The 25729-nt window shown below is 56.2% G+C and overlaps 11 protein-coding genes across 11 annotated transcripts; 8 read left to right on the top strand and 3 right to left on the bottom strand.

Annotated features, from left to right (window-relative positions):
• Window positions 1–560: 560 nt before the first annotated feature.
• On the top strand, window positions 561–1636 carry GST2_1 (Glutathione S-transferase 2; the record flags this gene model as incomplete). Its single annotated transcript, XM_071060482.1, has 6 exons — window positions 561–695; window positions 760–948; window positions 1013–1050; window positions 1117–1136; window positions 1199–1366; window positions 1425–1636. The coding sequence occupies 6 exons, from the start codon at window positions 561–563 to the stop codon at window positions 1634–1636; spliced, it is 762 nt and encodes a 253-aa protein (XP_070916583.1).
• A 330-nt stretch (window positions 1637–1966) lies between these two features.
• BBP1 (Branchpoint-bridging protein) lies at window positions 1967–4139 on the top strand (the record flags this gene model as incomplete). Its single annotated transcript, XM_071060481.1, has 6 exons — window positions 1967–2126; window positions 2178–2388; window positions 2449–2666; window positions 2857–3080; window positions 3133–3456; window positions 3522–4139. 6 exons carry the CDS (start codon window positions 1967–1969, stop codon window positions 4137–4139), a joined length of 1755 nt encoding a protein of 584 aa, XP_070916582.1.
• Window positions 4140–5076: 937 nt separating this feature from the next.
• MFIFM68171_05060 (Peptide hydrolase) lies at window positions 5077–8275 on the top strand (the record flags this gene model as incomplete). Its single annotated transcript, XM_071060480.1, has 4 exons — window positions 5077–5363; window positions 5416–5670; window positions 5726–6646; window positions 6688–8275. The coding sequence occupies 4 exons, from the start codon at window positions 5077–5079 to the stop codon at window positions 8273–8275; spliced, it is 3051 nt and encodes a 1016-aa protein (XP_070916581.1).
• A 978-nt stretch (window positions 8276–9253) lies between these two features.
• Window positions 9254–9973, top strand: MFIFM68171_05059 (uncharacterized protein; the record flags this gene model as incomplete). The annotated part of the gene is made up of 4 exons (XM_071060479.1): window positions 9254–9562; window positions 9630–9729; window positions 9794–9845; window positions 9901–9973. The coding sequence occupies 4 exons, from the start codon at window positions 9254–9256 to the stop codon at window positions 9971–9973; spliced, it is 534 nt and encodes a 177-aa protein (XP_070916580.1).
• Window positions 9974–10379: 406 nt separating this feature from the next.
• On the bottom strand, window positions 10380–11170 carry MFIFM68171_05058 (uncharacterized protein; the record flags this gene model as incomplete). The annotated part of the gene is made up of 2 exons (XM_071060478.1): window positions 10380–10952; window positions 11057–11170. 2 exons carry the CDS (start codon window positions 11168–11170, stop codon window positions 10380–10382), a joined length of 687 nt encoding a protein of 228 aa, XP_070916579.1.
• Window positions 11171–11706: 536 nt separating this feature from the next.
• TAF5 (Transcription initiation factor TFIID subunit 5) lies at window positions 11707–14638 on the top strand (the record flags this gene model as incomplete). The annotated part of the gene is made up of 4 exons (XM_071060477.1): window positions 11707–11862; window positions 12348–12530; window positions 12588–13393; window positions 13468–14638. The coding sequence occupies 4 exons, from the start codon at window positions 11707–11709 to the stop codon at window positions 14636–14638; spliced, it is 2316 nt and encodes a 771-aa protein (XP_070916578.1).
• A 586-nt stretch (window positions 14639–15224) lies between these two features.
• Window positions 15225–17181, top strand: vps5 (Vacuolar protein sorting-associated protein vps5; the record flags this gene model as incomplete). The annotated part of the gene is made up of 4 exons (XM_071060476.1): window positions 15225–15848; window positions 15913–16293; window positions 16350–16952; window positions 17029–17181. 4 exons carry the CDS (start codon window positions 15225–15227, stop codon window positions 17179–17181), a joined length of 1761 nt encoding a protein of 586 aa, XP_070916577.1.
• A 388-nt stretch (window positions 17182–17569) lies between these two features.
• Window positions 17570–18250, bottom strand: MRPL36 (mitochondrial 54S ribosomal protein bL31m; the record flags this gene model as incomplete). The annotated part of the gene is made up of 1 exon (XM_071060475.1): window positions 17570–18250. The coding sequence occupies one exon, from the start codon at window positions 18248–18250 to the stop codon at window positions 17570–17572; it is 681 nt and encodes a 226-aa protein (XP_070916576.1).
• A 447-nt stretch (window positions 18251–18697) lies between these two features.
• On the top strand, window positions 18698–19679 carry MFIFM68171_05054 (uncharacterized protein; the record flags this gene model as incomplete). Its single annotated transcript, XM_071060474.1, has 2 exons — window positions 18698–18866; window positions 18925–19679. The coding sequence occupies 2 exons, from the start codon at window positions 18698–18700 to the stop codon at window positions 19677–19679; spliced, it is 924 nt and encodes a 307-aa protein (XP_070916575.1).
• A 231-nt stretch (window positions 19680–19910) lies between these two features.
• FPR2_1 (Peptidyl-prolyl cis-trans isomerase fpr2) lies at window positions 19911–20374 on the bottom strand (the record flags this gene model as incomplete). The annotated part of the gene is made up of 2 exons (XM_071060473.1): window positions 19911–20197; window positions 20299–20374. The coding sequence occupies 2 exons, from the start codon at window positions 20372–20374 to the stop codon at window positions 19911–19913; spliced, it is 363 nt and encodes a 120-aa protein (XP_070916574.1).
• Window positions 20375–23171: 2797 nt separating this feature from the next.
• HSP82_2 (Hsp90 chaperone hsp82) lies at window positions 23172–25342 on the top strand (the record flags this gene model as incomplete). Its single annotated transcript, XM_071060472.1, has 2 exons — window positions 23172–23429; window positions 23489–25342. 2 exons carry the CDS (start codon window positions 23172–23174, stop codon window positions 25340–25342), a joined length of 2112 nt encoding a protein of 703 aa, XP_070916573.1.
• Between the last annotated feature and the right edge of the window lie 387 nt (window positions 25343–25729).

The raw sequence follows: 25729 nt of genomic DNA, 5'->3' as shown, positions 1-25729 counted from the left end.
CATTGGCAGCAAACCAAGTTTTGTCCAATTAATGTGGTTGTAATTTAGTCATCTCCTATGCAGTATATACACGCTGCCCTTACTCATCACGACATTTCGTGTAAAGATATCCTACGCATTAATAATTAGTTTGGAATCATCGGCAACTCGGCCTTGACTGTCGGAGGGTGTAGTTCGGGTTCTTTGTACCTTAACCCCACACTGACCGGACGGTCAGGCCCGCGCTAGCTCAAATAACTAACACAAAAGTCATTATTAATCACGGACCCGATGATGGTCCGGTGGGCAATGGAACCACCAAGGAACTTGGTTTTCCCCCTTGGCTCAGTAAGCTTGACGGGAAAGGCGCAGATCCGTGGTATAAGCAGCTCATTATTAAGTCACGCGCATCGATGATGCCATATCCCATTTGGAGTGTCAAAACTACAAATAAATAAGGGATGAGCCAAAATCTCGAGGACCAGAAATCCACGATTGACCAGTCGAGACAACGAGTATCTTTACTGGCATCTCACTTGCCGAAGAACCCTGATACCAACATCCCCGCAAGCCCTATCAAAATGGCCGAGACAAAGTCGGATATTCACCTGTACACGGCGCAGACGCCGAATGGCATCAAGATCTCGATGTTGCTGGAAGAACTGGGACTGCCTTACAAGGTTACGGCTATCGAATTCTCCAAGAACACTCAAAAGGTAGGCGAGAACGATATCGGGACCAGTGCCCGGAGCCAGACGGAAGCTGACCACGGCTTGCTAGGAACCGTGGTTCCTCGAAATCAACCCCAACGGCCGCATCCCCGCGCTGACCGACACCTTCACCGACGGCTCGCCCATCCGCCTCTTTGAGAGCGGCTCTATCATGCAGTACCTCGTCGACAGGTACGACACGGAGCACAAGGTGTCGTATCCGCGCGGGACCCGAGAGTATTGGGAGATGAACAACTGGGTATGCATGCCTCTCCAACAAAATGAAAATCCCGGATGGCTAATGTCGGTTACCTATTTCCCAGCTCTTTTGGCAGATGGGCGGTCTCGGACCGATGCAAGGGTATGTCTGGTCGCGTCTTCTCGGATGAATGTGTAGTAAGGAGGCTAACCTGTTTTACCTGTCTAGTCAATCGAACCATTTCACAAGTGAGTCTAAGCATTCTTCTGCCTGGCGAGTCCGGCTATGCGCAGAGCCTAACATGGGACAGGATACGCCCCTGTGAAAATCGAGTACGGCATCACCAGGTACCAGAACGAAACACGCCGCCTGTATCGCGTCATGGAAACCCAGTTGAGCAAGTCGACGTCTGGCTATCTTGTCGGAGAGAAGTGCACCATTGCCGATCTGGCCTGCTGGGGTTGGGTCGCGGCATCTAGTGAGTTTCCCTATCTCTTCTTGTCTTTGACGCCGCCTGCTGACGGAAGACTTGTTAGACTGGGCAGGCGTCTCGTTGGATGACTTCCCCCATCTCAATGCGTGGATCGACAGAATTCTGGCCCGCCCAGCATCAGAGAAGGGCAGGCATGTGCCCAAGAGGCATACCTCGTTGGACCATAGGCATAAAACTGAGGAAGAGATGGACAAGGCTGCTGAGCAGACCAGAGCCTGGGTCCAGCAGGGCATGGCCGAGGAGGCGAAGAAATGAGGGGCGTTACGCTGGAAGCAGCGTTAACATGTTTTAAACCTGAGAAGTGAATGAGATAATGCATACATAAGTAATAAATCAACACTTGTGGAAAAACAGCAGCCGAAGGAGCTTGGACTCGCCGAGCGAATGTTAACAGTCACGTGATGGCACATTAGGCCTCGATTAGGCTAGCGGCGCAGCACGGTATCTTTCACTTTGCACATTTGCCACGGATGCGAACTTCCCAAATCTTTCACCTTCCCACATCCGCCCCGCGTCGACATCCGTCTTAGGAACAACTCTTTTCCCCGCCTACCATCACAGAATCTGTGACAAACAATTAGAAATATGGCGTGGAGGAATCAAGGAATCACCGGATCCAACAACATCCCCCTGGGAAAGGTGCGCCGCTTCGGTGGCGATGACGAAGACGACAAGAGTGTCACTTCATCTTCGAATGGGGCCCCTAACGGCGACCGTGATGTTAAGCGCGGTCGCAGTCCAGAGCGTACGTCTGCACCACTTTCTTTGGGAATCAATGATATTAATACCATTTCAGGCGCCGAGTATGATGGCCCGAAACGTCGAAAGAAGCGCAACCGTTGGGGCGAAGCGACTGAGAACAAGGCAGCCGGCTTGATGGGCCTTCCGACTGCTATTGTTGCCGACATGACCAGCGAGCAGCTTGAAGCCTACACACTCCATCTTCGTATCGAGGAGATCACGCAAAAGCTTAAGATCGACGACGTTGTTCCCGCCGACGGAGACAGGTACGCGCCCTCTGCAGCCTTCCCTATTTCATAGCAACCGATACTAATGCTTCGGTATAGGTCGCCTTCGCCTCCCCCGCAGTACGACAATCACGGCCGCCGTGTAAACACTCGGGAATACCGTTACCGGAAGCGTCTGGAGGATGAACGCCACAAGCTCATCGAGAAGGCGATGAAGACCATCCCCAACTATCACCCGCCTCAGGACTATCGTCGGCCGACCAAGACCCAAGAGAAGGTCTACGTGCCGGTTAATGATTACCCAGAGATCAATTTCAGTATGATTGCTAACCCTCTAACCTTTCTAACCACTCTCAAACCCTTCCCTTCTTGGTACTTTGCCAGGCACCTGTGTCGGCATCCTATTGTTGATGCTGCGCTTTGCGGGCTATCCCCGCCCGAGTCTAATCCGATCGCTGCTATTGTTGCTTGACCCAGTTTACTAACACTTAGCTCTCCCTACTCAAGTTGGCTTACTCATCGGACCTCGTGGCAATACACTCAAAAAAATGGAAGCAGAATCCGGCGCCAAAATTGCCATCCGCGGAAAAGGCTCAGTCAAGGAGGGCAAGGGCCGTTCTGATGCCGCACACTCCAGCAACCAGGAAGAAGACTTGCACTGTCTTATCATGGCCGACACCGAGGAGAAGGTTAACAAGGCGAAGAAGCTCATCCATAACATCATTGAGACGGTGAGTATCGTCTCCAACGCCTTAGCGACGACCAGTACTAACAATACATCAGGCTGCCTCCATTCCCGAGGGCCAGAATGAGCTCAAGCGCAACCAGCTACGCGAGCTAGCTGCCCTGAACGGCACCCTGCGTGACGATGAGAACCAGGCATGCCAGAACTGTGGACAGATCGGTCATCGCAAGTATGACTGCCCTGAGAAGCAGAACTTCACTGCCAATATCATTTGCCACGTCTGCGGTAACGCCGGTCACATGGCGCGCGATTGCCCAGACAGACAGCGGGGTGCTAGCTGGCGCAATGATGGTCCTACGGGTGCGCGGCCCGGCGGCCGCTTCGGCGGAGGTGGTGGTGATGCTGTGGATCGCGAGTACGAGGTATGTCGATGACCCAACTAACTCATTCATGTGGAACCGGGGTGGCTTACTAAGTCTTGTCACAGCAACTCATGCAGGAACTCGGTGGCACTGGCGCTGCGCCTGCGCGCATTGAAGCGGGCCCTGGATCGCACTCCAATGGTGGCGGAAGCGATGCTCGGCCATGGGCACGTGGCCCCACGGGCGGCCCCGCCCCTTGGCGTAGCCGGAACCAAGATCGTGACAACGAGGGCGGCCCCTCAGGGGGCCCCGCTCCTTGGGCCCGGGACCGTGACCGCGGCGACCGCGGCGACCGCGGCGACCGTGACCGTGGGTACCGTGGAGGTGATGGCCGTGATGGTGGCGATAGCTACTACGGTAGCGGTCAGAGCTCGTATGGCGCCGCTGCCGCTGCGCCTGGGACCGCACCTTGGCATCAGCCGGTCGGGGGTCCGGCGGGATATGGTGGATATCCTGGCTACAGCGCTTACGGTGCTCCGGGTGCCCCTCCGGGAATGGGCGGCGCACCCCCCGGGTTGCCTCCTCCGCCCCCTGGTGGCGCACCTCCTGGTCTCCCCGGCGGACTCAACGCGCTGATCCAGCAATACGCCAACGCCGTTCCACCACCTCCCCCTCCGCCGTCTGGAGATGCACCACCGCCTCCGCCACCCATGGACCTGCCGCCTCCCCCGCCTGGCGCTTAGGCTACACGTGGACAAGGGGACACTAGCGCTAACCTTTTGCGTTGAGCACGGCGAATGCTAGTATACTGACCGACAGGGTGTTTTTGCATTTCGTTGATTAACCTGCTCTGGCTCACTCCATAGCTTTACCAGTTATTCTCGACCAGGTTGGGGGGGATGGAAAGTGATGGGCACTAACTGTATAGCTAGTAGAGCGATAAGATTGTTATTGCGAATCGTTGTATAGCGTATCCTCGGGTTCCATGTGACCACATATCCGTGCTCGGTGATGCCATGCTCCCTCGAGAGATTCGCTGCCATTCGCCGTACTACCATGTCCCCGACATCGCTCCTCGCTTCCTTTAATCAAACACTGTATAGTTAGCCCGACCCTGGGGCTGCATTGCAGCTCGGGTGGCGCCGTTCCAGTGACATCACCTGAAGGAGCTTGGGCCACCTGCATGCCGAGACCCTCCCATCTGCATCCCCGCAGCGGCCATGAGCTTTCCTGGGACCGGCGAAGGTGCTTTTGCTGCGCTTGCCCTGCAACCTTTCCGTTCTGCGTCCCAGTCTCTTGGGTTTTCAGCATCTGACGGCGCCCTGCAGACGTCAGCAAGAATTGCGGGCAGGAATAGGCAGGGACTCCGATCCGTGTTGGCCTCAGTTGCCGACAGGCCAAGAGCCAAACCTTGCTCAGAGATTTGTGCAGAATCCTGGGCTAAGCATATGACGCGTTAAGCTGTCCACCTACCTTTACCTACCTGCAGCCGCTCATGTGCTAGCTCTATAACCCTGCACTTCTTCATGTCAACAAACTGTTCCCGAGCTAAATACCTTGGCTCACGGACAGGACACGCCGTGCAATCGCCCTCCCAACGTTGCTCCGAGTTTTGCACACCCACCCCCGCCGTGACGGCCTGCCATCCCGGCGGGCTCGGCGGCTGTAATTTAGACAGCGATGCTCAACCCATTCTCGTTCCGGTCGGGGCCTGTCACCTTTTGGACAACGATCACCTACTTGGCCCTGCTTATCCCCATTGTCATCATCAACGAGGCCACTCCTCCAGCCCCGGGCGATTCCGCGCCAGTTCCTGGCATCAACTTGACACAGGCTTGGCTCGACCTCTCGATCATCACCAAGGCATACCATCCGTACAATAGCCGCTACAATGATGTCGTCCGAGACTTTCTTCTCGGACGGATACACTCTATCTTGGATGAAAATGGCGTGGCTTGGGTGGATGAGTGAGTACCTTCGTCCAGGAGAATGAGGCTGCTATTAACCCCGAATTGATAGCTCCGGTGCGAGCGACTCGGATGCTGCTGTAACAGTGTTCGATGACATGACATCGAATTCCACGATGCTCATGGCCACGAGCATAGTCCCTAATCCGAACGTTGCCCAAGCCGCCGCCTACTTTGAGGGCACCAACATTCTCGTCTACATCAGGGGCAAAGCAGACGATCCGGGGAGCTGGTGGGACAATGACGATGTCCATGAAACCCGGCGCAACCAGAACGGGTTGACGCTTGTCAACGCGCATTATGACTCGTAAGCTTAGCCTCCGCCTCATTCTCGCTTCATAGGGTGTCTGACTTTCTCCTAGTGTCTCAACCGGATATGGCGCCACGGACGATGGAATGGGCGTCGTCAGCTGCCTGCAGCTGGTCCAGTACTTTACTCACCCCGACCGCAAACCCGAGAGGGGTATCGTAGTCATGTTCAACAACGGCGAAGAAGACTATCTCTACGGTGCTAGAGCCCTTGGCCAGCACCCCTTGAATCCATACATCCACACCTTCCTGAATCTAGAAGGCGCTGGTGCTGGAGGCCGAGCGAATCTTTTCCGCACCACCGACCGCGAGGTGACTGCTGCCTATGCCGGCTCGCCGGACCCCTTTGGAACCATCATCGGCTCGGACGCATTCGGCCTGGGCTTTATCAGGAGCGCCACCGACTACTCGATCCTCCATGACGTGTACGGGCAGCGAGGACTTGACCTGGCTTTCTTCAAGCCCCGTGCAAGGTATCATACCAACCAGGACGATGCAAGACACGCGTCTAGGGGAAGCCTTTGGCACATGCTATCAGCCTCCATCCACACCGTAACCCAGCTGTCCAGCGACACTGGGGAGACCTTTATTGGACCTAGGCCTGATGGGGCGCCCGGCAAAGTCCGCAACGGCAGCCCGAGTAATGGAGTGTGGTTTGATCTCTTCGGCAAGGGCTTTGTGCTCTTTGGCCTAAGAGGCATGTTCGCTTGGTCGCTCACAGTGTTGGTCGCGACACCATCGACTTTGGTTTTGGTTACCTACATCCTCCACAGATCAGACCGGTATTACTTCTTCAGTTCGAGCGTGAAGACGAACTATGGGCAACCGGACGATGAACGTGTCCCGGTTGGCGGATGGAAGGGGTTCTTCCGCTTCCCCTTGGCCCTCGTGGTCGCTGGATCCCTGACACTTGGTGCAGCCTTCTTGATGAGGAAGGTGAACCCATTCGTCATTTACAGCAGTCGCTATTCTGTGTATGTTTCCCTCGGATACCTGGTGAGACAGCTGCTGACAGTGCAGGAAGCTTGGCTATGATGATGTCGTTATTCTATTTTACCTTCTGGGCCATCATGCGGGGCGCTAGTTTCGCAAGACCAAGCGCGCTTCATCGAGGCTACGTCAACATCTGGCTGTTCATTCTGGGGTGGGCGACTCTCGTCGCAGTCACCGTGGCTGAGGATCGATTGAGGATCGGTGCAGGGTACATGTTTGTCTTCCTCCAGTCAGCTGTGTTCTTGTCTACTTTGATCGCGCTCTGCGAACTATTCACGCTACCGAAGAAAGCAGCTTGGAGCCAGCGTGTCCGCGAGGATCAGGTGGCGAGAGAATTTCTTCTGGATCAACCCCGCTCGCCATTAACTCACCAGGAATCACCAGCACCCCCGGGGACGAGGGGATCGAATGCTTCCGCGTCCGCGTTCGGCCCTGTTCCCGAACCCGCTAACCAGGAGGACGAGGACAACGACGAGGACACAGAAGTGCCGACCGAGCGGACTCCACTCGTAGGCGGAAATGCCGCGGGCGAGCACGCCCGTACTACTTTTGCTACAACATATCGCCGCTCTATTTCAGCGTTGGTTGACGGGGCCCGCAGGAATAGCGACGCGGGAACCGAGCCGTTTGAGCACGAACAAGCCTGGTCCGGCCGGCTGTCCTCATGGACATGGATCCTCCAGTTCCTGCTACTAGGGCCCTTTATAATCGTCCTAGCTGGCCAAACCTCTCTTATGCTTATCGATGCCGTCCACCAGACCGGCGCGGACGGCAGCAGCCTCCTCCTCCCGTACCTTATCGTCTTCCTCTTCACCATCCTTCTCTTCCTCCCCTTGACCCCCTTCATCCACCGCGTCACCCACCACATACCCCTCTTTCTCGCCGCCGTATTCGTCGCGACCCTAATCTACAACCTCGCCGCCTTTCCCTTCTCGGCCAGCAGCCGGTACAAGGCTTACTTTGTTCAGACGCTCGACCTCGACAGCGGCGAGAACAAGGTGTGCTACTCGGGAATCGAGGAATACGTCCGCCCCATCATCGCCGAGATGCCGTCGGCCTCGGGGAGGCGCGTCACCTGCGGTGAGTCTAAGCGGTCGGGTCTCGTGAACTGCTGCTACGATGGAGCGGAGGTCCCACCTAACTTGTCGGGCGCCAAGGACGGCGGATACTCGAGCAGCCACATCGTGACTGTCAACGCCACGCGCGCTAAAGGGGAGAATCGCGCGCGGATTGAGGTTACTGCGAATAATACCAAGGCGTGCTTCTTGGAGTTTAAGACGCCCGTCTCGGGGCTGGATGTGCGCGGGAGCTCGGGGTGGGATGAGAGGTTTGGGCAGTTCCCCGACGAGGGCATCAAGAGTCTCAAGCTTTGGCATCGGAGGTGGAATGTGCCGTGGGTGGTGGATGTGGAGTGGAAGGGGGATGATGGTGATGACGGGTTGGGGCGTTCTTCCGGTTTTGAGGGGACTGTGGTCTGCATGTGGAGCGACGCTAATGTGCCGGGCACGATACCTGCTCTGGACGAAGCGCTCAAGTTCTCGCCTATGTGGTCGGCGATTACCAAGATTGGGGAGGGCCTTGTTGAGGGGAGGAAGAGGTTTTCGGTGTGAGACAGTGAGGGTTGCGGCCGAGATCTTTTGTTAGGGCGGTAACGGATACGGCATTGACCACAAGCGGTTGATTCTTTTTAGGCATTCCCATCGACGAGCATAGGGCGTTAGTGTACTGGTACCTTTGATGTGTTTGGTTATATGGAATACTTAAGGGGAGTGATATACTCAAGGTGTGCTAAACGTCCTTTGGAGCTCTCACCTCCGAGAATAGGCAAGGAATGCAAAGCCACATTATTTTGATACACAATATGGCACTGATCCCCCATCCTCAAACCAAAGTACAGATTTGAGAAAACTACGACCTATTAATGGCCCCTTGCGGGTCCCCGAAGATTGAAGTTGTGGTTGGGGACGGGAATCTTCGGTTCTCGTCAGGTGGAACTGGCTCTTGTACATCGAAGAGGGATACAGGGACAATACTTCGACGATGCGGTCTTGCCTGAGCTTTAGTACTAAAGCCCATCAGGTGGTCGTACTATTGGGGGAAGATGTCGGGCAGGATCGAGCAAGAGGAACTGTAGTGGACAGGGGCAAATATACCTAGCGTTCAAGTACGCGTTCGCCTTTGCGTTCGAGCATGGAAATGAAGAGGTCAAGGTTGCGTCCCGATTCTGGTCACCCGACTGTGGGAGGGGACAGTTGCCTGGTGTTCTTTGATTGAGCTATCATATACCTTAGCCTGATTGCACATGCCTGGCTATTGGATGTGAGGAGGCATTGTATGGACTTGCTCTTTCCTTCAAATTTCGATGACGACGTCTCCTCGGAGCCCGACGGATAAAGACCTTGCTCCAACCTGAAAGCTTCCGTACCTTTCCTTGAGCCCACCCATCACCGGTCTCTTGAACCAAGAATTCACCCACGTCTCAGAGTCCAAGGTGCGTCGCCAACTTCCATTGTTGTCTCTCGCGCTGGCTTTCTCCGATAGAACCCGCCTGCAAACCACTTCTCAAAATTTCTCGAACGCACCTCAACATGGCAATCTTCATCAACGGAATCATCCTTCTATTGGGAGCGATCTTTACCTTGGGGGTAGATGCTACTCCGGCCCCTTTGGGCGGCGCATTTACGGGGCTCACTAATCATCGCCACCTCTTGCCCTTGGGCCCGGACAAGACTGGCCATGCCTTGCGGGCCACTTGCACCAATGGTGTGCCGGCTTCTACGCAGCATCCAGCCAGCTATGCTATCGACAACTACACTGTCGTTATGCCGGCTGAGAACTGGACCTCGTACATGATCAGAGACGACTGGTATGCGGAGCACTTTGTTTCGGGGCCACATGTAGGTTGGCTGCCTGCCAGTGGATTTCGACCGTGACCAGGGATTCTTGCTAACTGCCAGGTGACAGTACATGTCCTTCACCCATAGCAGTGACCCGTATGGACCCTTCAAATGCCAGTACGCTTGCAATGCCGCCGATAATTGCAGTGCGTACTTTGCATGGTATGGTACGGTACAAATCACCATCAAGCCTGTTCTGTTTAGACACTTGATCTAAAAGCATCGGCACAGAGCACATCGGAACCACGGATGAGCACTTCAATTGCGTCTTATTCGACGCCATGTAAGTGCAGCCGCGAGCCCCCAAAACAGACATGTTAGGCACTGACAAAGACCAGCGTCCCACCATCGATCTTTATCGAGACCAGTGGCACCATCGCAGCCGGGGCGTACGATAGGCTCTGTGACTAACCTTCGGCTCAGGAGATGGTACGGATGCTTTAGCGGAATTCCAAACCCATCCCTAGTACACAGGATTTTCTGGATGGTGTAGGATGTGTGGGCGGTGTCTCTGTTGTCAACATGGCTAAAATCGTTAGTGGAAAACCGGATTTGCAAGGCCTTACGGTGCCATATAGGAAATTTCCTGCTTTCCGCAATTCAAACTAGGGAGGACCAGTACTGAGCCTTGAGCATATCAGCTAATCAAAAGTGGCTTCCAAGTAAACGAGGATTGATGCTCGCCGATTGCTTCCTGGGGGTATATCCATCATAATATAGGTAACCACGACCTTTTGCTAACGCCAGTATTTCTGAATCCTCATGACAAGCTTGGCATTGAATCACCAACACCGGAATCAACGCCGCTTCTATTCCACTACTCCTTCATACGATCCTCCTCCTCCCTCACCACCCCTTCAAGATGCTCCCTCGCCCTCCGCCACAACTCCTCCTCAAAGTCTCTCTCGACCCTGCTGCTCGCCATATTCAGCTGGCCCACGTCCAGCTTCCCATACCGCCCGATCCCGTTTGGCTCTAGCCGCGCCACGCCACTGCTGGCCCCGTCGGCCCCTCCCGTCTGCTGCTGATGTTGCGGCTGGCCGCCGCCGTGGTCGTGTTGGTGCGGCTGTTGCTGCTGATCGCTCGCGGTATTGGCGCCGCCGCCGCCGCCGCGCAGCGTGATGATGCCCGCCTCTTCGAGCGCAAAGATTTGGCGGGTGAGTTGCTTGTCTATGCGGTCGACGGTCTGGAAGAAGGAGGCCTGGGCTGATTTGAAGCTTGCTAGGGGATCTGAGGAGGAAGAGGATTCGTCCGGGTTGTCGAGGATGAGGACGTCGCCTGAGGAGTCGTTGTTGTTGTTGTTGTTGTTGTTGTTGGAGATGGAGGATGATGGGGGTGTGGCGAGGGCGCGGACTGCCGAGGAGAGGTGGGTTAGGAGGGAGGCGATGTCCTGGGAATGGTGGATGGGTTAGTGGTTTGAACGGAAGGGGGGAATGTAGGGAGAGGAAAAGAGGGAAGGGGGGGGGGGAGGCGGGGTCGTCTGAGGGAGCTAACATTGTCGACTTGGCTGAGTTGTTGGATGCGCTCGGCTGGGGTAAAGGGTTGGTGAATATCGATCGTTGCTGTCTCGCCGCCGTTTACGTCGGGTGACTGCGCTGAGTAGTCCATAATAAAGTATTTATCCAGTTGGGGAATGGGATGCAGTTGGCAAGCTGGAATTGCCCGACTGATGTTATTGCGAATAAGTCCCCAGAGAGAATAGGATGCGTCGAGCTCGGCGCCCCACGATGCGACCTGGAAGCTCCCCTTGCTCTTCCCCACACGATAAAGGGGCCAAACGCCCTGTGGGGTGCGGGACGCACGAACCACCATATGCAGCCAAGAAAGCTGCCGCATCTCGGAAAACTCCGAGAAATGCTCTCTGCATCCGTCAACCAACCTTTGACCTAACAACAAAATTCGTGAATCTGGTTCTTTGCCAAACATATCGTCGCAACAATCGTCAACCAACAACGACGCCTATATGCTATCTTTGAATCGATTGAGGAACTGAGAAAGCTGGTTTTGCGATATCCAATAGTCTATGGAACCGGGGCTCGTGGGGAAACACGCCCCAAGCCGCCTAAGCACTTCGCGCGGATAGAGGAAGTGGCCGCTGCGATAGCAGGTGGCTGGACTTGACATCGGGCCTACATCCCTTCATCATGTCAAACCCTCCACCTCAGGTCGCTGTGCCGGGGCAGGCTGGAGGCGCCTACAGTGGGCAGCCTCAGTCGGCGGGAGGAACTGGCAGCGGCGCTGCGCCAGGAACAGCGGGCGGCGGAAATGCACCTCCATCAGCCCAGAATCTCAATCAGATTGTAAGTGAAACCGGATTCAGTTTTATTCACTTTCCAGAGTCATATTTCTCCTGCTCTCCACCCGCATCTCCTTGTTGTTTCTTCCTAGTCGCGTCGAGGCATTATCTCTGCGAACCCAATCTTCAAAGCCACTTCACGACTGTCGGGCAATACAAGTGTCGGCACTTTTCTTCTGAAGTATTCGAGGCTACACGGATAGTACCTGTGGCCTGTGCTACTCCCCAAAGGTGCTAGCCAACTTTCTGTTGCCAGGTGAATTTGGGTCCCGTTGAACTTTATGGTTTGTCCGTGCAAACGCGGCACCCAGAGCTGTACGCATATATATAACAAGCTGGGGTTGTGTTTTTTGCCTCTCGATAGTTTTCTTCTCTACATTCTACACCCCGTCACCGGCACCACATACCTCAGCCATGGACCAAGCCTCTCGCCGTTTGTCTCCGCCTCGGAATCTGCGGCAGCCTGACTTACAAGTGGACGATACACAGGTCACAGACTACCTCAAAAAGAAAGGATTTACTAAGACCGAAGCTGTATTTCGGCAAGAGAGGGCTAATCTAGGCCCCGACGGGAGACCCGCCCAGCGAAATGACGACACAGGTCCGAAGAAGTACCTGAAGGCCTTCATCTTGCTGAGAGACTGGATCGAGAACAACTTAGACATCTACAAAGTGAGTTCGAAATGGGTTGATGAAACTGTCCGGTGACTAACAGAGCCGTGACTTTAGTTTGAGCTTAGAAAGCTTCTTTGGCCCGTCTTCATCTACTCGTATCTGGAACTTGTCAGCCAGGGTTACGATGATGATGCAAAGCACCTGCTAGTCAAATTGAGACCGCACTTCGAGGCAACCCATCACGATACTCTGGCTTTGCTAGGCACCGTCTCGCTGCCTCAGCACGTCAACGAGAACCGGACGACCAGGCTCTACCGCGAAAACAAATACCGTATCCCCCTCAATCAGTCGCTTTCTGGCAACCTCTTCCATTTTCTGGAGCGCGAAGCAGATGAAGGTGGATCGACCATCATCTACATCCTGCAGACGTACTGTAACGTCGAGACGAGCGCCCGCGGCCCGATCGAGCCATATAGTTTCGAGGCCATCTATCGTCGCGCCCAGAACCTTGATCTGGATGAGATCGACGCGCAGGAGGGCATTCCCGGTGTCTTCACCGGCATCTCTAACCGCGATGTCCTCGACACGTCGGCCAAGCTCAAGCTGGGCCCCATGCCCATGGAGCCGGAACTGAGAGACGACGTCCGTGCCGAACTGGAGGAAGAAGACCAGCGGCACCCGCCCACGGACAACCGGCCAACGCTCGTCGACGAGTTCGACAAGCGAATCAAGCGCGAGGAGAGCGCCGATGCGCCCGCGCGGACAGAGTTGCCTCTTCCGCCGTCGCGTGGGCGCGACGTGGTGATGGAGATGCAGAAGGTTCGCGAAAACCGTGATCGGTTCCAGATCGAGGGCCGCACAGGAGGTATCGGCCTCGCAGTGTCAGCCTGCATGTTTACGTTCCACAACACTCTAGGAAGGCAAGTCTGAGATTCCATCTCTGGTCCTGTATCATGTGGCTGCGTTCGGAGTGCTAACAGCCCTGCTCGGCTAGCGTCTCTTGCATGGACTTCTCCAACGACCACCAACTCGTGGCCATCGGCACGATGGATTCGTATATCCGAGTGTGGTCGATCGATGGCAAGCCGCTCAAGACAACGCTTGACAATGAGAAGGACCTCAAGCTTAACAACCGGAAGCTTATTGGGCACTCCGGCCCTGTGTACGGGGTGTCCTTTTCGGATTCCATCGCCAACCTCGACCGCAACATCTACGGAGACGGCGAAGAGAAGAAGCCCGATACGAGCTCGAAACTCCTCCTGTCGTGTTCGGCAGATGGCCAAGTCCGCCTCTGGTCCCTGGAAGTGTGGGCTTGCCTATGCATATACAAGGCACATGACGGCCCGGTTTTCCGGGTTCTCTGGGGACCCCACGGACACTACTTTGCTACGGCCGGATGGGACAAGACAGTCCGTGTCTTCTCTCAGGACCACGCATCGGCTCAACGTCTCATGGTCGGCCACGATACTAGCATCTCGGCGCTAGCCTGGCACCCAAACGGAACCTATGTTTTTTCGGCATCCGATGAGGCCGATAAGTCGATTCGCATGTGGTCAGTCGTAACGGGCAACTGCGTGCGCATCTTCAACGGCCATACCCACTATATCAGCGCGTTGCAGTGCGCGCACAACGGGAAAATCCTGGCCAGCGCCGATGCTGGGGGAACCATCTTCCTCTGGGACATCGACAAGGGCACCTGTATCAAGCGATGCCGTGGCCACGGGAAAGGCGGCATTCCGTCCCTCAGCTTCAGCGCCGAGTCCAACGTCCTCGCGTCGGGCGGCCTGGACGGCACAGTCCGCGTGTGGGACATTGAATTGCCTGCAGATCCCAACAAGACCAACCCTCTTACGGCCAGTACCGCCCAGCCAGGTCCGCAGGTTGACGGGATTGCAGTGGCCGGCGACACGATTGCCGTGGGAGGGTCGACGGATGGCCGTAGCATCACGGTCGGGGGTCAGACAGCCCAAGCACCGGGCGCCAGTACATCTGGGGGTGGAGTCGGCACCGGGACAGGCGGCACGGGCAAGAAGAAAGCCAAGGAGGTCCAGATAACCCCAGACCAGATCAGCGCTTTTGCAACCAAGAAGACACCGGTGATGAAAGTCCAGTTCACGCGCATGAACCTGATCGTTGCGGGTGGTTGCTACGATCCCGAGCGATAGGAACGCCTGGGGTAGATGGCCACCGGGGCTGCTGTCGTGTACCGGTAATGGGTGCTGGGGATAAACAGGGAGAGGCAAAAGGGCAGGTTCATGAAAGTTTCTTGGGAGGGAGGCAACGTTTAGGGCTAGAAAGCGAAGCCGGCGTTAGAGATGCGTACGGTGCAAATTTTTATGTTATAGCGGGGCAGCGATATCCATGAAACTTTCAAGGCAATCTACCTTATCTGGCAATTTCCCCATGATTGTTTCACCACAGGTCAACTGGTGATGCTCTGATTGCTTCGTTGGGTTTGAAGCAGCACGAACTGCAGCGAGGGGCAGATGCTCAACCCCACATTGATCGCCTGCCAAGAACGGCTTAGGCGGACGAACGTGCCTGCGGTACATACGTAAACCGGGGACGTCAAGCTTGCATCCCTCTTTCACAACGGCCAAGCTTGTGACGTTCCCCATAAACATCCGCCAGGGCGCCTTGCTTTAACCCGCAACGTCAGCATATTATCCCGTCTCGCATCCAAGACTGGCTGTCTAATTGAGGAGTCTAACGCCCAACCCCTCCGCGCATCTGGACCCTTACCCTCTCGCAATGGAGGAGGACCCCTGGGCCGACTCAGCCGACAGCTCGGTGCCGCTCGGCTCGTCTTCGCAAGGCGACGGCAACGATGCTGCCACTGCTAGCGCTCCTGCCTCAACGACAGCGATGACGGCAGCGCCTACAACAACATCTGCCCGCCCCTCGCGCCTGACCCCCCGCCGCCTCGTCGCGCAGCCGACCCGTCTCCAAGCCGTCGAGGACGACCCCCTCGGCCCGCTTGGCGCCCCTCCCGCCGACGATGCAGCGCTATCATCACCGCCACTGGGGGCGGCAGCAGCAGCAGGGAAGGCCGGAGGCCCCCCGGTGCCGCCGGTAAAAGAGCAGCTACCGCTACGCACCACGATGCCCCCCTCGGCGGCCGGCAAGCGCACCGCCACCGGGCCGCCAGACCCGCACCGCATCGATGACGATGACGACGACAATCGCTTGTTCGGCGACAGGCCACGGCAGCCGCCCCCGGTGCAGGCTGCCCTGCCGAGCCCGGTGCGCACTACTATGCAACCGAGCGTTAGCGTTGAGCAGGCGGCGAAGCCGACTTTCCATATCACGGTGGGAGATCCGCACAAGGTGGGAGATCTGGCGACGAGTCATATTGTTTACTCTGTTAGGACAAAGGTATGTTAAACACTCCCGTAATTATTGGCGAGGATGCAGATGCTAATGAATGTACGTGACGTAGACAACCTCCAAGGCATACAAGCAATCCGAGTTTGAAGTCAAGCGGCGGTATCGGGACTTCCTGTGGTTGTACAATACCCTGCATGCGAACAACCCGGGCGTGGTGGTGCCCCCCCCACCCGAGAAGCAGGCGGTCGGCCGGTTTGAGAGCAACTTTGTCGAGTCGCGGCGGGCGGCGCTCGAGAAGATGCTGAACAAGATCGCCGCGCACCCGACGCTGCAGCAGGATGCAGACCTGAAGCTATTTTTGGAGAGCGAGGCGTTTAACATCGATGTCAAGCACAAGGAACGCAAGGAGCCTAACTTGGGGGAGAGCAAGAGTGTGCTGGGATCACTTGGGTTTAGTGTAGGCAGTACGAACAAGTTTGTCGAGCAGGATGATGTGAGTAAATACGGAGCTTATCGAGCAGATGGGGTGGGAGCTAACTAGGACACAAGTGGTTCCACGACCGCAGGGTCTATCTCGATGCGCTCGAGAACCAGCTCAAGGCATTGCTCAAGGCTATGGACAGCATGGTCGCGCAGCGCAAGGCCATGGCCGAGGCAGCTGGGGACTTCTCGGCCTCGTTGCACGCGCTGTCGACGGTAGAGCTGTCTCCTACCCTCTCGGGACCCTTAGATGCGCTCTCGGAACTGCAACTCACGATCCGCGATGTGTATGATCGCCAGGCGCAGCAGGACGTACTCACCTTTGGTATCATCATCGAGGAATACATCCGGTTGATCGGGAGCGTCAAGCAGGCGTTCTCACAACGCCAGAAGGCGTTCCACAGCTGGCACAGCGCTGAGTCGGAGCTGATGAAACGCAAGGCGGCGCAGGACAAGCTGCTGCGGCAGGGCAAGAGCCAGCAGGACCGGCTCAACCAAGTCAGCGCCGAGGTGGCTGACGCGGAGCGCAAGGTGCACCAGGCGCGGCTGCTGTTTGACGACATGGGCCGGCTGATGCGCTCCGAGCTGGACCGGTTTGAGCGGGAGAAAGTGGAGGATTTCAAATCAGGCGTCGAGACGTTCTTGGAGAGCGCTGTGGAGGCGCAGAAGGAGGTTGGTTTTTTTTTTTTTTTTTTTTTTTTTTTTGTCGTTTCGCTCCACGTTTCCTTATCCGCTGACCTCCGTCTAGTTGATTGAGAAATGGGAGACGTTCCTCATGCAGCTCGACGCGGAGGACGACGAGACCGTCTTCTACCGGCCGCCCGTTATTCAAGCCAACAAACCCGCCGGCGACACAGCAGTAGACCGGGCCCGGGCAAGGATCCACGAGGACTCAGATTAGGAGTTTATTGAGAGACCATTATGAGATTGTCCTAGGTTCAGCGATGCCATGCAGGCTCAATTAGTGTGGTTGGAGCGCGTGCGTGCTGCGATGGACGGGATTGAATGGGCGCGATGGTGAGCCAAAACAGCAAGCGCCGTGATGATGGTATCATATCCATCTGGGCAGCGTTATCATTGTATTATACATGGTTGTTATGCGTATACCTCGGTAGCCCAGTCTCGTACTACCTGGCAGTTTATCAATCATCCATCTTCTTGATAGACGGACCGTTGCCAGCGGCGTGGCGGGACCGGCTGGCCTCCTTTACAAAATACAAGACTGGTTCAACTATGTTACAGTAATACACTGCTCCGGCACATTCATCCGCCAAATGTCTTTTTCCCTTCTACTTCTTCTTGCCGCTCTTATCCTTCCTCGCCTGGTCCTTCGCGCTCAGCCCGCCCGCAATGTTCTTGTCCTCGGTCGCGTACATGCTGATCAGATCCACCAGCGAATCGAACTGATCTTCCAGCTGGGTGGCGGCCGGCTTCGCTGTCCGGTCCGATTGCGCCTGTGCCTGCTTCTTATTATCGGCGTCCGCCTCCTTGCTTTGCACCTCCCCTTCCTTCGCGGCCGCGTCCTTCTTCTCCGGCTGCCGCTCAGCTTCCTGCGCCGGCACGCTGGGCGCCTCCAGGTTCCACGCGTTGCCGTACCGCTCGCGGAAGGCCGCCAGCTTGCCGGCCTCGTCCACCTCGAGGTTGCGCAGCGACTTCTCGCTCGGCTGCCACAGAATGTGGTTGCGCGAGTCCTTGGCCGACTTGTACAGCGCCGCCGGGGAGGTGGTGCGCACCGTGAAGGTGGAGCCGTCGCTCAGCTGGACGAGCTGCGTGAAGGTGTAGGGCCGCCGGGGGCGGGCGACGAAGGAGGCGTGGCGGGCCTGGCCTGCTTGGGCTTGCGATTGTGTGCACGGCGCTGGTAGTGCTGTTCGGAGTGGGGCCGTAGCGGCTGTCTGCGAGCCGGCCGGGGAGGAGAGGCCGGCCACGGCGAGGGAGGGTCGGCGGAGGATGGTTGAGGGGAGTTTCCCCATGGTGTGCTCGGGTTCTCTAGGTACCCGTGTGCGAAGTTCAAGCTGGTAGTCTGGATACCGAAAGCGGTGCGGGCACAATTGGCCGTCCTATCCTCCCTTGCGCGCGGTTCTGGATTGTGTTGTCACCGATTTTGTCGTTCCGCCCCGTCACGGCTCACGCGTGTTCAGAGATCCTGGCATGGGAGGTTGAGGTTGAAATTTTGATACGGCGGACGGGATGGACACTTGCGCTATCGTTATCAACCGCTGCGCCAAGGCCGGACGCTGTTATCGCTGCTCTTATCGCGGAGCAGGGGGGGTTTCCTGTTCCTGGTTTTGCGAACAAAATCTCGGACTCGCAAGAAAGCCGACTTTCACCCCGTCCAGAGTCCCAGCAGAGAAGCGGACATTATAAGTAGCGTGCTGACTGGCTTGAACTGCAAGTCAATCGGCATTCATGGGGCTGAGATGAGCAGTTGCTGCGTCCTGGTGGGCTTGGCTGCCGAGAGCGCGCTCCCTTTTTCCCTTTTGTTCCGGCGCAAGCATGGCTTCGGTATAGCCGAGGCCGTGATGCGGCCGTCGCGAACCGCCGATATACAGCCATGTTCGGCTCCTAGAAGTCTACGGCACCCTAGCCGTACGTTGCAGAGCCATCCGCAGTCCCAATTGATCTTTACCAACTAACCCAGCCCCAGGCCGCCCTTCAGCAACCCGCCGCTGCTTCCACACCACGCCCGCCCACGCCCGAACCTTCCACCTCTCCCCTTCCAATCCGCCGCGCATCCACCCGCATTCCTCCGCCTCCGACATCGTAACCCCCTTGCCAGACCAATTCCGCTCCCTCATGCGCCTGGTCACGCACTCCGTCGTCGTCTGCACCTCGACCCTCCCCGGCAGCGGCTCCAACCCCCCCGTCCCGCGCGCCATGACCATGTCCTCCTTCACCTCCCTCTCGCTGCTCCCGTCGCCGGTCATAAGCTTCAACATCGCCACGCCCAGCCGGACCTACGACGCCGTGGCCGCGAGCCAAAAGTTCAATGTCCACGTGCTAGCCGACGACCCGTCCGGGGCGAGGATAGCGGATTGGCTGGCCAAGGGGAACGCGAGCGGGCGGGACGTGTTTGACAAGTTGGCAGGGGAGTGTCGGTGTGAGGTGGATATGGGAGCCAGGGATGAGCCGCCTGTTCTGAAGGGGGACGGGGTGCTCTACGTCTTGCGGTGCAAGCTGCTGGATCAGCCCGCCGGCGGGCTGGTGAGGGTGCGGGACCATGTTATTGTCCTAGGGGAGGTCGTGGAGATCACCGAGGGGAAAGGGGCCGAGGAGGAGAGGGAGGAGAGATTCGGGCTGCTGTACGCGGACAGGAGGTATCGGCAGCTGGGCAATTGCATCATGCCAGACGAGGAGGAAGGAAGAGGGTCGATAGACCCAGGGGATGGGAAGGCAAAATGATGGTGTGGGGTATATCTGTTGTAATATTTTTGCGTTCACATGGCGACGGCGTTGGCTGGGAGCATTGCACCAAAGTAGACAGGGCATGTACGAGTAGGCCGGCAAAGCAGGAGGGAATGCCCGACAAGGCATCCAATTCATAATCCCGTCATCTGGGTGAATGTTTTGCTGCCATCCACCGAAGCGTCATGAAGGGGGTGTGCGTCTTCCCAAAGCCGCCCCATCTCCCGCTTACTCGCCGGGATTGACTCCCTTGATGTTAACTAGCTCGGTCTCAAAGATGAGCGTGGCGTTGCCCGGGATGACGCCGCCAACGCCGGCGGCGCCGTAGCCGAGCTCCGGGGGAATAGTGAGCTTGCGCTTCTCGCCGACCTTCATGCCAAGGAGACCCTCATCCCAACCCTTGATGACCATTCCGTTACCGACGGTGAAGTTCAGCGGCGAGTTGCGATCGTAGCTCGCGTCGAACTTTTGCCCATTGGTGAACGTGCCGCGGTAGTGCACGTTGATGTTGTCACCTGCGCATAGTGTTAGCTCTTGCTATTTAGCTAGGAGCTGCCATTTAGCGGGGTGATAGCTTGCGTAGACGCCTCTATCAGTAGTGGGGTGATAAACTTACCGCGCTTCGTCTCGCGCGTGCCCTTGCCCTCAGCCAGGACTTCGATTTGAAGGCCTTGGACTTGGGGAATCGTCATTTTGACTTGGGGGAGGATGAGTTTTAGAATGCTGAAAAGGTGTCAATTGACTGCTGTATTTGCGAACAGAAGAGTTGAGGGGGCGGGAAATGAAAGGGAGAAAAGAGGATTGGGGATCGAGAGAAATGTGGGGTGCTTTTTGTGACGCAATCAGGAAGGAGGGGTCACCAACCAACAAGGCTTCGACGCTGGAACGTTTATGCGAACTCTTCAGGGGGCTGAGGAATTGTTTCTCCGTTGCTCTTGTCTCGGCATTCCATCGAGTTGCCGTTTTCCGATGCTCGAGAAGGCGCTCATGGGAGTTATGGTGGGGTTGGTTGGACGTTTGGAGGGGCACTCCTACCCCACAAGGGTTAGGGATGGCTACTGGGAAGAGGTTCAAGAGGGGCATTGACAATGAACCCCATCGACATGGTGTCGCTGTTAGACACTCAGATGCAGGCCGGTAACAATGTAGTATTCTGTTGGGGCGCGCATTCGAGCCTTGAGCCATGTTGCCACTCGATTTCCCAGAATCTGTGGTTACTTACTCGACGCCCATCCGCGGAGGGCGCGCAGAGATGGTGTCTCGAGCTACCAACCGGAGAGTTAAGAAAACGGCGATGCTTGCAGGGCATATCTGCCACTGCGGCGCTCAAGGTGAAAGAATTGGATTAGAGCCGGACGGTGCGGTGCGTTCGGGAGCTGAGCTGTCCTTCAAGCACCATGGGCGATCACCCGCCGCGGATCTCGAGCCCGCAGGAGACAACCATTGCCGAGACAACACGGGACAATATCTAACATGGACGGCCTGCTGCCATGCCTCGTCTGACGCACCATACCGAGGGATGGGCAGCTCCTGTGATGTAAGGACCTACTGTAGGCACTCCAGGGCCGCAACCTCGACTCGATCGTTGAGCGCGCCGCCACAACATGCATGGGACACGTCCCCGGTTTGCCCCTGTTGACGGAAAACATGCCCTCATGATCCATGCCATAGGCCTCAACTCTCGTTGCAAATGACACCTCCTCGCAAGACAGCATGCCCGCGGCTCATGGCATGGAGAGCGCTACCTATCAGATCAGTCTAGATCCACGGTAACAAATCATGTGTAAGCGCCAACTGGGATCTCTCCCCGTGAGTCGCACCCTGAGCCGGATCCTGCGCATCCATACAAATAAGTCCAGGAAATACTCGGCTGGGACTAGAACCCCGCGAGAGCACTAGACTACAGGGCGCTGAGACGCACTGGCAACGGACGTGTGGAGGCCTGGCGCGTATTATATTAGGTGTAAGCAACCTAGCCTGTCATCTAGGCCACTGGCTATGGAGCGTAGGACCGACAAGATCATAGCTGAATGTGTTTATCCGAGGCTGCTGACATTCGATAGGTCTCAGTTCAGTGTTAGGGGTTCTAATTAATGTACAGCCTTCTCGCTGCCCCGGCACATCGAAAAAGGACTGGGCATAAAGAGCAAGAACTCCAATGGGTGCCCCACCGTGCTGAAAACGGCGACATTAGAACCAATACGCGGATGGCTGAGCATTTACAATCTTACCAGCGCGGTGCCGCGTCACGGCTGGAGGGTAACAGGCCATTGGTATCTCATGTCAGGTTCGGTGTTTTCCTAGAGGTGGCAATAAAGAAAGATTGTGTGGGTACCTAACCAAGAAAGAGTGGCGCTGCAGTGCGTTGGGTTGAGTCGGCAAAGGACTCCACCGATAGGCTACTGGGACCACTTTGACGAGACTTTTATACCGTACGCAAACTTTCTTGACTGGTTCCACGAGCAGCGAGAGCCGGGTGTCATATCACGATCCGCGGATGGGAAGCATCGTAAGGGGTAATTTGTACAGTATGTACCTTTGCTGGTACCTTTCCGCCTTCGCAGCCGCCCAACCATTGCGGGGCAGAATGGTGCAGGGACCAGCCTCGTTTCAGCCTCGCAAAGCACGGTCCAGTCTCGACTCTTCTGGAGCCTTCCGTGCTTGCAGCCCTCAAAGAATTGCACAGGAAACACTTGAGCTTCACTCTGGGTTTTTCTGGAGAGGAGGAGACATCCAGGCCACCACTCAGTCTAATTCTAATTTTGCGTTTGGGTTTCTCGCATAGCCTAGAATCACTCAGAGCCCAGTTCGCGATTGCAGCCTCAGGGTGGGCCTCTGCCTGAATGGAACTCTCAATATTGACCAATCATAATTAGCCCCTCGTTGCTGTGGAGGGGTGGCAGGCGAATCAGAAGAACGGCGCAGAATTTTGGGCGATAGAATCTCATCGAAACTGCTCCAAGCACAGCCCGGGGGACTCCAAAAGACATTTTAGCTGCCACTGCTCCTCCTACCTGTCTCTTCCTACACTCTTTCTCCTCCATCTGCAAACCATCCTCTCTTCTTCCCACTCACCCTCCCCGCAAAGCGTCTTTTGAGGTGTAGACCGTTGACGATCCAACGAAACCAACTCTTTTGGTAAGTGAAGCACCCTGCAAATCCCCCGCAGTGGCCCCCGTCAGCCTCGTCGACTGCCCCGCCCCTTCCCAACAACAAACTTTCAATTGCCAGAACCAGCGCCAGCACTTTCCGGTCCCTTCCAATCGTTTCCAGAAGGGCCGCTCAATGCGTCGTCCTTTCCAATTTCCCCTTCCACTTTTTCTCTTGTGAAGATTTAATGGTTTCCCTTTGGACTTTCCCTCTTTTGCTACACGTACTACCCCGCACTCGACCTTCCACGCCACTATCTCTGGGCTCGCAGGTTCTTCGCACAGCAATACTAATCTGCCAATCGTCAGATACCCCCAGATCAACCTGAATACCCTCAAGATGGCTGAGACGTTCGAGTTCCAGGCTGAGATTTCTCAGCTGCTCTCGCTCATCATCAACACCGTCTACTCGAACAAGGAGATCTTCCTGAGAGAAATCGTCTCGAACGCCTCAGATGCGCTCGACAAGATCCGCTACGAGGCCTTGTCCGACCCCAGCAAGCTGGACTCGGGCAAGGACCTTCGTATCGACATCATCCCCGACAAGGAGAACAAGACGCTGACCATCCGGGATACCGGTATTGGCATGACCAAGGCTGTAAGTTGCCGCGCATTTTTTCCGGGATTTGTCGAGCGGACGCTGACGGCGTTGCGCAGGACCTTGTCAACAACCTGGGTACCATTGCCCGCTCTGGTACCAAGCAATTCATGGAGGCCCTCACCGCCGGTGCCGATATCTCCATGATTGGCCAATTCGGTGTCGGTTTCTACTCGGCCTACCTCGTCGCCGACAAGGTCACCGTCGTCTCCAAGAACAACGATGACGAGCAGTACATTTGGGAGTCGAGCGCCGGCGGTACTTTCAACATCACCCCCGACACTGAGGGTGAGCAGCTCGGCCGCGGCACTAAGATCATCCTCCACCTCAAGGATGAGCAGACCGACTACCTCAATGAGAGCAAGATCAAGGAGGTTATCAAGAAGCACTCCGAGTTCATCTCCTACCCCATCTACCTCCACGTGAAGAAGGAGACGGAGAAGGAAGTGCCCGACGAGGAGGCCGAGGAGGTCGAAGAGGAGGGCGATGACAAGAAGCCCAAGATCGAGGAGGTCGACGACGATGAAGAGGACAAGGAGAAGAAGAAGAAGACCAAGAAGGTCAAGGAGACCAAGATCGAGGAGGAAGAGCTCAACAAGCAGAAGCCCATCTGGACCCGCAACCCCCAGGACATCACCCAGGAGGAGTATGCTGCCTTCTACAAGTCGCTCTCCAACGACTGGGAGGACCACCTCGCCGTCAAGCACTTCTCCGTTGAGGGTCAACTCGAGTTCCGTGCCATCCTCTTCGTGCCCAAGCGCGCTCCCTTCGACCTCTTCGAGACCAAGAAGACCAAGAACAACATCAAGCTCTACGTCCGCCGCGTCTTCATCACCGATGATGCCACCGACCTCATTCCGGAGTGGCTCAGCTTCATCAAGGGTGTTGTTGACTCTGAGGACCTGCCGCTCAACCTGTCCCGTGAGACTCTCCAGCAGAACAAGATCATGAAGGTGATCAAGAAGAACATCGTCAAGAAGTCTCTTGAGCTCTTCAACGAGATCGCCGAGGATAAGGAGCAGTTCGACAAGTTCTACAGCGCCTTCTCCAAGAACATTAAGCTGGGCATCCACGAGGACTCGCAGAACCGCAACACCCTCGCCAAGCTGCTCCGCTTCAACTCGACCAAGTCCGGCGATGAGCAGACCTCACTCACCGACTACGTCACTCGCATGCCCGAGCACCAGAAGAACATGTACTACATCACCGGCGAGTCGATCAAGGCCGTCTCCAAGTCTCCTTTCCTTGACTCGCTCAAGGAGAAGGGCTTCGAGGTGCTCTTCCTTGTCGACCCCATTGATGAGTACGCTATGACCCAGCTCAAGGAGTTCGAGGGTAAGAAGCTCGTCGACATCACTAAGGACTTCGAGCTTGAGGAGACCGAGGAGGAGAAGAAGCAGCGTGAAGAGGAGGAGAAGGAGTACGAGGGCCTTGCCAAGTCGCTTAAGAATGTCCTTGGTGACAAGGTGGAGAAGGTTGTCGTCTCGCACAAGCTGGTTGGCGCTCCTTGCGCCATCCGCACCGGCCAGTTTGGCTGGTCCGCCAACATGGAGCGTATCATGAAGGCCCAGGCACTTCGCGACACCTCGATGAGCAGCTACATGTCTTCCAAGAAGACGTTTGAGATCTCGCCCAAGAGCCCCATCATCAAGGAGCTCAAGAAGAAGGTCGAGGCCGATGGCGAGAATGACAAGACGGTCAAGTCTATCGTCCAGCTGCTGTTTGAGACCTCTCTGCTGGTCTCGGGCTTCACTATTGAGGAGCCCGCCGGCTTCGCTGAGCGCATCCACAAGCTCGTGTCGCTCGGCCTGAACCTGGATGAAGAGCCCGAGGCTGCCGAGGAGGCCCCGGCTGCTGACGCCGGCGCTGCCGCGGCCGAGACTGGTGACAACGCCATGGAGGAGGTTGACTAAACGACGACATGACTGGGAAATGAAAAGCGCCTTGGGATCGGAGTTGGGCGGATTTGAGCTTTTTGACACTTTGTTACCCATCTGCATCGTTTTGCTGGCCTCACCTAATTCCTTCACAGCCTCGTTGCTCTGTACTCTAGTTTCGGACACGGGTGCGATCATGATCTTTAACGTAGACATGAATACAACGGATTAGACGTAATTGAGGCCTTTACTTGACCATTTGTGTTCCATTGATGATCGCTGTGACAATGGTGATTGGAAATACGGTAGGAAACGCTAAGTTGTATCCAACGGATGTGTCGGCAGAGGATCCCAGTCACCATTATGAGCAAACGTAGCAAGCATCGAAGAACCATTGGGTAAGGTAGTAATGAAACCCAATGC

This window comes from Madurella fahalii (genome assembly GCF_045866475.1).
Source record: "Madurella fahalii IFM 68171 DNA, scaffold_2, whole genome shotgun sequence".
In the NCBI taxonomy this organism is placed as follows: domain Eukaryota; kingdom Fungi; phylum Ascomycota; class Sordariomycetes; order Sordariales; genus Madurella; species Madurella fahalii.
The sequence above is the reverse complement of the archived record's forward strand: the minus strand, read 5'-3'. Positions and strand labels throughout refer to the sequence as shown.